The following is a 12145-nucleotide window of genomic DNA, read 5'->3' as shown; positions in this document are numbered from 1 at the left end:
CTATCCAATATATATAGTCTATCTTGTTCCTACAATGTCTTTTTTGGCAGCATTTGTTTTTGTATGTATATTAAGGATTCAAGGAGTGTCCACATGTTGGGTTTGATTGTCATACCCTTCCCCAACCCATCTCTTTTGTATGGTTTTCATCCCAGTAACTTTTTTGGAGGATATTGGCCAGTTATTAAGCAAAATGTTCCATGTTTTTTGGAATGTTTTCTGATCATTTCTTTATTGTTGGAATACTTCGGCAAGAAAACCTCATGGGTGATGTCTGTCTCTCCAGAGCATGCCACCAGGGGGCACATGGTTTTATTGGGGAGCTTCAGCCCCATCACTGGCTAAAGCACTTCTGCATCTCTATGTTGTAAAGATGTTTATAATCTGTGAATCGTCTGTGGGGTTATATTTAGACTCTGTGTGACTATCCAGTTCCCAAACATTTCCTCCCAGTCCAGGAATGACCCTGACCCATATGCTATTACACTGGAATTTGTAAAATGCTGTTTTACTAATCCTATAATTCCTTCTGCATTTTCAGCTGTCATTCTGCATTCTTCTCTACAGAAGAGTCTTTTTTTTTCCATAAAAGCTTTTTTATCCCTTGCCTTGCCTCCACCTCTCTTGTGTTGCTCTAGACTCATTTGGAAATGTCACTATTATTGTTATATATTTTGATGTTCAAATTGCCCCAAATACAGCTAGTTATGATCCCACTAATTCTGTTCCTGTGTCTTTCTGACCTGCCTCCATTAATCTTGGAGTACTTCCTTGTTTTCTACCAGATGTTACCTTGGACTTGCCTTGCTTAGACTAAGACTCAGGGGTTTCCCCAAAGAAGCAAAAGGCACATTTTCATAGCAAATGGTATTTGGAAATTAGAATCTAGGTGTTAGGTTTGCTTATTACATCTAGTCCATTTCAGTGGACAGAACTTGGAAGTGTGTGTGTGTGTGTGTGTGTGTGTGCGCGTGCATGGGTGCATACTTACGTATACTTAAATTATCATTTCTTATGGTTATCTGTAATGCAAATGGAGCACTGTTAGATTTTTCCTCATCATTCTCTTTTCCATCTCTCTCTTCTCCCTCAGTAAAACCTGTCTCAACAATACCAATATATTTATTCATTTGTTCTACCTGACAAAATATACAAAATAGCTTCAGAGTCATATCAGCAATATAACTACCAACAACAAAGTGAAGCATAACACTTGCTGAATTTTAATTTTAGTTCTTAGAATGTATTCTATCAAAGGTGTATAGCTAGACAGACTATTTCTTTATTATGAGTGCACAGAATTTCACTGTGCCAATTGACTATGCTTTATTAATTCAGAAACCCCTTGGTGGATATTTGATTTTTTTTCCCTTTATATTTATTCATTTATGAGAGAGAGAGAGAGAAAGAGAGAGAGAGAGAATTCCAGCTAGACTCCCCATTGAGCGCTGAGACTAGTCAGGGTTTGATCTCATGACCCCAGCCAAAACCAAGAGTTGGACACTCAATGACTGAGCCAACCAGGCATCCCTGAACTTTTTCTTCAATATGCTGCTCTTGCAATAGATATTCTGGGCTGCAGAGCAGAATTTCAAGTACATATCTGAACATACTTTCCCATCCTATATCACTTTTTGCTGATTTCAGGAAATGTCACTGAAGTCAGTGAAATCCTGGCAATCTGCTGGATGTTTAGTCACATGGTAAGTAAATGCCATGGTGTTTGGTATACAAAGACGTACCAGATCGTCTTTTGCCTTGTAGAGCTTACAGTTTAGCAGGGATTTGAGTAAACAAGTTTTTATAATGGTTCTTGAGCAAGACCAGAATGGGATGCTGGTGGAGTTAGAAGAGGCTTCCCACTGGAGAAGACACTGGCACTTTGGGAATATCATTAATACTGTGATGAGCTCCAGAGCAGAGATGTTTGCTGAAAGAAAGATGAATCATTCCAGGCTCCTCTTTAATTTTCTTTTTTGTCAGTCACCTCTAGGATCAGAGTATAAGATCCTTGAAACTGAGTATTAGACAATCTGTGCCTTGTCTTCCTTTGTTAGCTTGTAAAAGGAGATGTAAATGCTGCCCTTGGATATCCCTCCTCAGGACTATGGTAAGAAGTCAAATCTCTCCTTTCCAGACTCCTAAATTCAATCTTGGCTACTTTAGCTCTTCTTAACCACAGGAATGGAAAATACTACTTGTTGTCTACTTATGTTCCAGATACTGGGCTATATCGTCTTAATGTTTATTTCATCGAATCCACATGATGAAGTATGAGGTAGAGATCACTTTTAACTTGTATTTTAGAAAACAGAGGCGGGATCCCTGGGTGGTGCAGCGGTTTGGCGCCTGCCTTTGGCCCAGGGCGCGATCCTGGAGACCCGGGATCGAATCGCACGTCGGGCTCCCGGTGCATGGAGCCTGCTTCTCCCTCTGCCTGTGTCTCTGCCTCCCTCTCTCTCTCTCTCTCTCTCTCTCTCTCTGTGACTATCATAAGAAAAAAAAAAAAAAAAAAAAAAAAACAGAGGCTCAGATACATTGAAGAACACGTCCAGCATCACTCAGTTAGTAAGTACCATATGTAGGAACTGGATTTAGATCTGTGTGCGTGCCAGCTTTTTCCTCAGAATGTACCAAAACAAAAGAACTCCTAAGGATTTCATAAATACCTCTAATAGCAACCAGAGCCTACTCACCAGCTACACAGCCCATTTTCCATCAGGTGATTTTGATGTGGAGGCTTCTTTCTACTCTCCCTTGCCCAGAAGCCAGGCACACCTGGCTTGTCCACATCTGCCCCTCCTGCCCCACACTGCCAGACTCTCGGCTTCCATGTGAACTTCTCTCCCAGAACTGCCTGTGAAGGCCTTGAGCTGGTGTCCAGAGTGTCACTTAACCTCATCACCCTCACCCTACCTTCCCAGTCCCTAACATAATGTTGTGCACACTCCAGACATTTAATACATCTTCCTTGAGTAAGCCAGCGAGTAGCAATCAAGTATGATCTAATGTGCATGGAGTCTGGTCACCCTCACCCCTCCCGACCCGCACCCCCAAGCGTAAAACAGCTTTCCCAGGCCTCTGTCGCTTTACAGACAGGTTCCCAGAGTTGCGTCTGATAATGAAGTTGCCCTTTCCAGTGCTCCCCGAGCGGCTTCATGGGGAGGCGATGGCCCTGGCCTCTGATTTCCTGTGTGGTACCAGGTTCTGGGCTCAGCATCCCCCCTCCCGCCCCGCCCCGTGCGGTTTGATCCTGCTCTGCCGTCGTCACTGCGCAGTGGGTTGTATCCAGTTCACAGATGAGAAGACTGAGGCTTGGGGAGGGGAAGTTCTCTGCGCTGTTCAGGGATCCGAGCTGGTGGTGTCCGCCAGCCTGCGGCCGGTCCCCCGCCCTCGCTTTTCTCTCTCTCATCTGCCTCCATTAACCAGAGAAGCCCTTGCCAAGCTGGTATTTACTCAGCAGTCATTGCCTGTGATTTAAATGGAGAGATAAGGTACAAACATATGAAAAATTAAATAACTATCAATGCAAAACGACAAGAGATGTCACTAGGCTGTACATGGGTAGATGGCAAATGAGTGGTACAGGCAGTGGTTTGAGGATTATTTAAACTGTCTTTACCCTTGGCACAGAAAATTCACTTTGTCAACATAGATAACTGTACCAAAAGTGACCCCAGGGACCTTAATATAGACTTGCTTTATTACAATAGGGGCATAAGTGAATTGGCACACTTTTCAAAGGACTATAAGCAGCTCCCCACGGTGATTTAAGTTCAATTAAGCTGGGTATTGACAATCTGTAGACTTCCCTTCCTCCCATGCATTGCGATAGAAAAATTGCACATTTTTTTTGGCCCTGCAAATAGACAGATATGTGCGTAGAATGAGGTCTTATTAATCAGAGTTATTTCTTCCCTCTCTGTCTCTCTCCTTTTTTTTTTTTTTTTTTTTACTTTCCTTTAGTTTGTTCTTTCTTCTCAGTGGTGATATCCATGGTAACAGAACAGCTTACATCATCTGCAATTACTGCTATTGTTAATAATAATAATGATCATCATCATCATAATAGCAATCAGCTATCTGATTGATGAGAGAAGGAATATGAAAGAAAATTAAATTGTGGCTCTGTATGTAAACAGTTTACGGTTTCTGAAATGAGAGCAAGTGAAACTAGCAGGTCACAGAGAGACCCGGGATGAGGGTTCATAGAGGGCTTTCTTGGAGGACAACTAGAAAAGATTTCACAACAGAGATGAAGATACAGAATGTTCAAAAATATCTCATCATTACTGTGCTAGCACTTTGTGTGACTTCTTTTTCTTTTCTCTTGTTGTTGATATTGCTGGTGGCCATATGGAATGTGTATACGTGTTTGTGTATGTGGATCTTATAACTTGAAACCTCTTTTACATTTGGATCACTACATATGCATAGAGGAGTGGCTTTGAAAAGGCTAGAAGAAAAAACCTGTTAGAGACAAAAGATAGTGATTAACTAATCTCCTTGTTTGACAATGACTTCCTGAAATCCTACAAAGTGCTCAGTGGCCCCCTTGGTGGTCTGAGGATGAAAGACTTCAGTAGATCTGCCCATTCTCAAGGCAAACATTGCAGTCTCTGTTGGGCAATGTCCTCTGACATCCACTCCCAACCCTGCCCCCACCAGGTCTCTGGGCAGCCTCACTTACTTGTAGTAATTTCAAGAGTACTTATAATAGCCTGAGACATTTGTCATTCTTCATACACAATTTTACCCCATAACAACGATAAGCTTTTAGAGAGTTAGGCAGTATATTATCCATCTGAGCAGGTACTCTTGCGGCTGGCACAGGATTAACTGGGTACATATTTGAACATAAGAATGAATAATATACTTCATATTTTGGAGATCTCATAGCTTTATGGGAAGATAGCCTTCAAAACTTAATTCACAATGTAGTTTGAGAAATGGCTTGCTAGCCTCCATAACAATACATTGTTATGTCTATGAAATGATGTTTTAGAATTTTATCGCATATGCTCCTTGATGCTCCATGGCCTATAATTCCTTTATGCATAAAGGTGGCAAATAACTGGTGGGGGGTCTGGGTTATGAGATCATTTACACTCATCCAGTACATTGGGCATCCTTAAACAACATCCTCCGATTTCTTCAAAGCTCTAGTAATTAAAACAGTATGGTACTGTCATAAAAAAATAGGCACATAGATCACAGAACAAAATGGAGAGCCCAGAATTATAACCCCACAGATGTGTTCAATTAGTATCTGACAAGGGAGCTAAGAACACTCAACGGAGAAAGGAATAGTCTCTTAACAAATGGTGGTGGGGAAACTAGATAGCCACATGCAAAAAAGAGAGAGAGAGAGAGAAAGAGAGAGAGAGAGAGGGAGAGAAATTGGGCCCCTATTTATACCATTCACAAAAATTAACTCGAAATAAAGTAAAGGCTTAAACATAAGACCTGATACCGTAAAAATCCTAGAAACACAAAGAAGTCACTCCTTCACCTTGGTCTTTGCAATAATTTTTTGGCTGGGACACCAAAATTACAGGCAACAAAAACAAAACTCAACAAGTGGGATTACATCAAACCAAAAATGTTTCTGCCCAGTAAAGGAAACTATCAACAAATTAAAAAATGGAGTCTGTAAAACTGTAGAAAATATCTGCAAACTATGTATCACATAAAAAAGCAAATATATAGTTATTGTTACTTTAAACTAACTAAGATCCTTAGTGAATTGAATAAATTCCTGCTGCCAGTTCAAAAGTCTCCAAAAACAGTGTTCCCTTAAGCAGGGAATTTGTCTTGGATAGTTGAATACATGTATTCTTTTGAACAAGTTAGAAGGATAGGGCTGTGCTTCTCATTAGGGGACTGAACGGTAGTATACACTAAGAAATAATGGAGAAGGAACTGAGTGGCAAAAAAGTAGTAGCAAAAGCAGTGCTTTTGCCAGGTTTCTGGGACCCTGAGGACTAACCAGCAAATTCCACTGACAAAATTTCAGGAAATGAAAGGGACACAAATACATATAGAGACACAGGAGACTCTTCTAAAGTGTAAAGATAATTGAACAAGATAGTAATAAGTAATTATACACCACAATAGCTGTATTACAAGAAATTGCAGTGAAGCCCACTTGTTAACCTCATTTCCTGGATGAGCTTCCCACCCTCAATTCCCTAAGGAATGAAGTCCGGGTCCTCAGTCTCATGTTGTAAAAAAGTTTCAAAACATAGATTCTTTACTCCTTTGCATGCCAGACAGACTGTTACATGTCCATGTGAAATGTGATGCCAAATCACTATGATATTATCATGGATAGAAAGATTGATATCAATATCCCATTTTCCAAAGCAGAAATTTCAGAGGTTAATAACTTGCCCAAAGCTTCACTACTGAGGTGTAGCAGAACACATTTTCCAATCAGACAGGCAGATTTCTAGAGCCAGGCAGTCTCATTGGACCTTGAAGTCCTAGATTCATCTCTAGAGATGAGAATATATGCCCTGTGGTAGATGGTCTGGTTTGGAGGCAGACCAGCAGAGGATGGAGCTTGGAGCTTGGAGAATTTTAGAATTCTCCCAATCATAGAATTTAGATAATTTACTCCTCCGACCCTGAGTGTAACTGGACTTTCTTAAGTTATAGGTAAACCTCTAAAGGTTTGTGTAAGAGTTCAAGTTCACAGAACTGTGGAAAGGATGAATTTCCTGTTCCAGGTCTCTTGAAACTGGTGTGTTTTCCCCATGGATCTGGAGAGAGAGAGAGAGGACCAGTCTCAGTTTGCCCCCACCCCCTCCAAGTGCCTCATATGTCTTACTTTATGTTCTGGGAAAGAACCCCGTTAGTAAGAACTCTTGTGAGAACCACCAGAAGCCATCTCCTCCTTGATGCTATTGTCAGTAATAGTACCAAGTGATATCTGTGGGATCCTTAGGAAAGAGATGATACACTTAATAATTTAGTTAATAATGGACCTTCTCACACAAACCCCCTCAATCCTTACAACCACCCTAAATGGTTGACATGATTTCTGCTTTCCAAATACTACTGATGAGGAAACTGAACTCTAGAGAAGTAATGATTTGACCAAGGCTAGTGTTAACCAGTAAGTGTCGAGTTGGCATACACATCCAGGTCTTGTAACAGCAGAGCCCCTTCTGTGTCCATAAATATCCACATGCCCATTGACTAAATTGACCATCTTTAACATTTAGCTTCATGCTTGCAATATTCAGTTAAGCCATGTGCATGCTGTTCCATGAATGGGTTCCCACCTCTATCCACCTAAAAGACGGTTCAAAATGAATCTTACTTGTTTGAAAATCCTTAGAGGTAAACTTCACATAGACATTCCCTAGCTAAAACTACCTGTCCCCATCTTAGAAGAGACACTGGGAGCATCAAGCACGAAAGCCAACTTTCATGAGTGGCATTGACCCCTAGCCTTTAATATTTTGTCAGAGTGCAGGGCTTAATCTGCACCTGCTACCAATGAAATAGAGGGGGAAAAAAGAAAAAAAAAAGCAGAAAGTGAAAAGAAATAGCATCCAATTACCTCCTTCTTTTCAATCTGTCTTCTGCTATCTCCCAGGAGGAAAAAATAATCAAAGGACAAAGGGCATCTCTGAAAGGAAAGCCAGCTAAGAGGCTCTAGGTTTCCCATCATCACCTCTCCTTGTGTCTCTCATACTGTGTATGCAGGGGTTGTGATGTCTTTGTGAGTCATGGGGAGCACTTTGGAGCTCTTAATTGTTCCTTTGTATCTTGTGTATATTTGCATATGTCAAAAGGTGCCAATAGTTGAGCTATTAGGACTTCCATGCATCCTTAGGTTCCAGAAGGCAGAGTTGGCAACATTAATGGCTTTAAGATGAGAGGTTGTCTCTCCCACACGTTTTCCTTTTCCATCTTGCTAAAGATAGAATATGATTCTGGCAATATGAGTCTGTGAGTAAATGAATAAGCAAATCAATGAGTGAATGTATGAATAATCAGATGAATGGATATATGGATGTAAGAATCTGTGTATGTTTGGAGGGAAATCTAAATTCGTGTGATTTAATGATACTATGCGGACCGTTTCTGGCATCAGATTGGACACAGTGAGACTGGGAACAAGTTTATTTTTCTCTCTCTAAGCCTTCGTATATCTATACCTCTATGGATGTGTCTGTGTCTATACATATGGCTGTGTCAATATCTATGTCTTTCTGTCTCTATTTATCTATCTATGTTGACATCTCCCGTGGTGGATTGCTATGTACACCGGAAATAAGGCACCTAAAATGCCCTCACATGAAACAGTAGCACAACACCTAGTATTATACATTAAATTGGTGGTTCTTTTCTTCTTCTACATACCATGGACATTTCGGAACTGTCAGTCTTTATTTCTCTCTATGATATTGTGTTATTAAACAATTACCTTTCTTTGGTAATTTAACAGAGTTTGTCTCATCAGTACTGACATTTTCGGTGTTATAGGTTAACTACCTGTGTAATATTATTTTTACCAATTAGAAATAATGTCCTATTATTACTTTAAAGTCCGAATTAATAACCTTCTTTCTGATTTGTTTTTTAGACTTTATAGAAAATGTTTTATACCTCCATTAAACATTGGAGACGTGGTTATCATTGGGCTGGTTTTAGGAAATAGTCTGAAGCTTAATCAGAATACTTGAATAGGGTTTAATAATTTTGCTTCAAGAAATAGTTCCTTCTCTGTGGTTGGAAAATACTTTAGGGATAATGGAAACCAAATTTTCTTTCTCTCCCCTCTGCTAATATAGGGAAATAGAAGTGCAAGCAGTGACATTACTTCTTCCAAGTCACGTACAGAGTTAGGGTAGAGAAAGTATTAAAACCGGGGATCTTGGTTGCCTGTGCTTTTCCTTTTTTGATAAATATGCTTACAGTTGTGATCCTGCTTATTAGTAGTACAAATTAATAATAGTTACTTTTAATGTGGGCGCTGATCACTATTGTTTAATAGATATGACTTGGGTCATTTCTTTACTTCCTAGCCCTTGGTTTCCTCCTTTATAAAAATTAGGAGGGTGAAGTAGGAGGGAAACCACATGATAGCTATGTTAAGTTATTTTTCAGCTCTGAGAATCTATGAAGAGTAATGATGTTATTATGTGGGCAAGATTCTCGGATGACAAAAGCTTTTTGAGTCTTCCTATTTCCTCCTTTGCTTTATTTGTGAGCATGTTCGGAATGAGATTCTATGTCCAATTGCAGTAAATGTTTTAGTCTAGGTTATTAGTACAGAATGTCTGATAGATCTCAGATAGTGCCTTGCAACTTCATGTTTGGTTGCTGTTCCATAGTAACAGCCCTGCTACTGGGATTGCTGTCTTTTTTTTTTTTTTTTTTCGATAATAAAACTGAGCCCTAGAAAACTGAAGTGATTTTTTCCAAGCTTGTTGTTGGCAGAGATAGGTGCCAAATACACATGTCTCAAGCTGTAAAACTCAAATTTCTCTCCTCTCTCCTCACCTCCCATTCTCACCTGTAATGGGTAAAATGTGTCCTCCAATCCTGATGTGAAGGTCCTCATCTCTGCATGTTATTTTATTGTAAAACTCTGAAAATATTTCTTTGGCAAATAGAGGCAGCAGAGAGAATTTTTTTTAAAAGGAACTTCAGTTAAGTGTCTTGCATGTTCAGTGTGGATCACGCAATCTCATCCTTGCTAATTAGGTGTATTTGATAGTTAACTTTCTATATGCAGGTCTTTCTGTGTATAGTAAACACTCGGTGTGATCCCTGTGTATCTGCGAGATGGTCGTCTGTTCTAGTGTTTGTCTTGTGGGGAAGTGTGTGTGAGTAGCTGGAAGTATGGGCTTTGCAGTCAGACATCCTTGGTTCCTATTCTTGCTTGGTCACTTGCACATGGGTAAGCTGCTCAGTTTCGGTCACTTTTCCTTCATTTCTAGCACGGCGTTTCTAACTTCCTTCCAGTTTAGGTGATGCCAGTTTAAAATTATGGGCATTAAATGCTTAGCATAATGGGCCCCACAAACTTAGTTCCTATGATTATTAACCCCTGTACTAACTCTGGGTGGAGCTCTATGAGAAACAGAAATTCTCCGGTCATTTGAATTTGCATAAGTGGAGCACTCCGGTAGATTATTTGTCCCGTGTTGAGTCAAGCATCGCATTACTTGTATGATCCTCTTCCCCACCTGCCCACCCCCAGCTTTATTGAATTATAGAAGTATGAACCTCTTTTGACCTTCTTTTTAATGTTTCCTGCCTTGGGTTGTGTTTTCTGGATAGAGGACAAGATTTGGACATCAGTGCAGCACAACAATACAGAGCTGACCCATGTGCGGGGCGCCAACCCGGAGAAGCCCTACACCATGGCTTTGGATTATGGTGGCAGCATGGAGCAGGTGGAAGCCATGATTGACAGTTCAGAGCACTGTGAACAGGAAGTGGCTTACCATTGTAGAAGGTCCCGCTTGCTCAACACGCCAGGTAAGGCTCACCCCCAGCCCTCTGTGTGAGCTGCACAGGGTGACCACAGATAGTCCTGGAAAACATGGAATGTCAAGGAGAAGGGTATTTTCCCACAGAAGGTGGGGTGCAGTGATGGTTGTTCATTGTGTGGTGGAAAGAAATGAAGCCAAGACAGGACTGGGGATGTACTCATCCTGGCTCTGATTCCCAGGTATGACCAAAAGGAAGTCTCTCAAGGTAACCTCTCAAGGTCGCATCCTAATCTTCAAAGAGAAAATGGTGACAACACACATCCTTCAACAAGTGAGAGAATGAGGAGTTGCTTGAAATCAATAGCACTTGAAGAGAGCATTGAACTAGATATAGATGGTTTGGAGGTGGGAAGGAACGTTTCTGGGAAAGGGAACAGCATCTTAGAAAGCATGAAGGATCTCTGCACATTCGCCAAAGAACAGTGAGTCATGTCCAAGGCAAGAGGTGCAGAGGGAAGAGGGCAGCCCCGTGTGTACAGTACTAATGTTGCTTGGAAAACGTGGGTCTCGATGGAAATGACTCTTTTTAAACATAAAGTTTGCTTTTAGGAAAAACAAAACAAATCCACAAACAAAAAAACTTCTAGGACCAGCTTCCCAAAACCCAAAAGGGTTTTCACAGAATGTCAAGAGGGCTGTGTCAAAGTTCATGAGTGCCCTGGGAATCGGTCATTTTTGTGAATATCTTCATCCTGTGTTCCATGGTGCATGTGCGCGTGTGCATGCAGACAGCAGACCCCCCCACCACACACACACACACACACACACACACACACACACACACACACACACAAGCTGAGGGTCATAGGGGTGTGGAATATCCAAGAATGGTGTCACAATCTGTAACCCCAAGACATTTATAACCCCATGCTTGGAGGTTAGGAATTTTGAAAGGCTTGAGAAGATTAAACAGTGGAATGTCAACAAAGGAGAAGCGATAGAAGCCTAACTAAATAGAACACGCCGCCTCGCTGATCTAGAATCTTTAGGAAAGACGTTGTTCCACATAAGTGAATTTTCCAGATAACTGTCACTTATCCCTTTAAGCACCAAAAATGTTTTCAAAGAATTTTTAACTATTTGAAATGAAAATCTTTCTCAAATGGATTACATGCTTCCCTGCCTTCTTAAACAGAGAGTTCTGAACATAAAATGTAACCTTTTCTTGATGACTCAGAATCATCATTGTGAAAATCAATTATTGTAGTCTCCTCAGACCCAGCCATGCTTGCAGGGCTGATTAGATCTGAGGCAGCAGTGGTTGCCCCTCTTCCCCGTGTTCTTAGGTGGTGCTGCTTGAGAGGCTCCGTGTGTATATTGTTTGTATTTCTCTCCGTCCTGGCTCTCGAGCCTGCACCTGTCACTATTGTCACTATTCAGAGTACCCGTGTCCGGAAAACTAACCTACCCTCGTTTCATTGTGTGGCTTCTAGTTTTCTAAGAATTGAGTTTGATGGAATTTTAGGAAAAGTGGGATTCTGTTCATTCAGACCATGGATTTCCTTTAGTGTATGTATTATGTGATACCAATTTCATGATACTATTGCCTTTGTGGATGTTTTTGCTGTTATAGTTGCTGTTGTTATAATCCAACTGTCATGAATTCCCTGAGTGTATTCAAGTATGAG

At 40.8% G+C, this 12145-nt stretch overlaps 1 protein-coding gene across 3 annotated transcripts in view; it reads left to right on the top strand.

Annotated features, from left to right (window-relative positions):
* Positions 1-12145, top strand: part of CNTNAP5 (contactin associated protein family member 5) — a 789161-nt gene that overhangs the window by 531947 nt on the left and 245069 nt on the right. For all 3 annotated transcript variants that reach the window (XM_026015709.2, XM_072757524.1, XM_072757523.1), the window contains one exon: positions 10303-10503. In XM_026015709.2, the coding sequence (XP_025871494.1) occupies positions 10303-10503 (201 nt within the window). The remainder of the gene's footprint in view (positions 1-10302; positions 10504-12145) is intronic.

This window comes from Vulpes vulpes, chromosome 5 (assembly GCF_048418805.1).
Source record: "Vulpes vulpes isolate BD-2025 chromosome 5, VulVul3, whole genome shotgun sequence".
Taxonomy (NCBI): Eukaryota; Metazoa; Chordata; class Mammalia; order Carnivora; family Canidae; genus Vulpes; species Vulpes vulpes.
The sequence above is the reverse complement of the archived record's forward strand: the minus strand, read 5'-3'. Positions and strand labels throughout refer to the sequence as shown.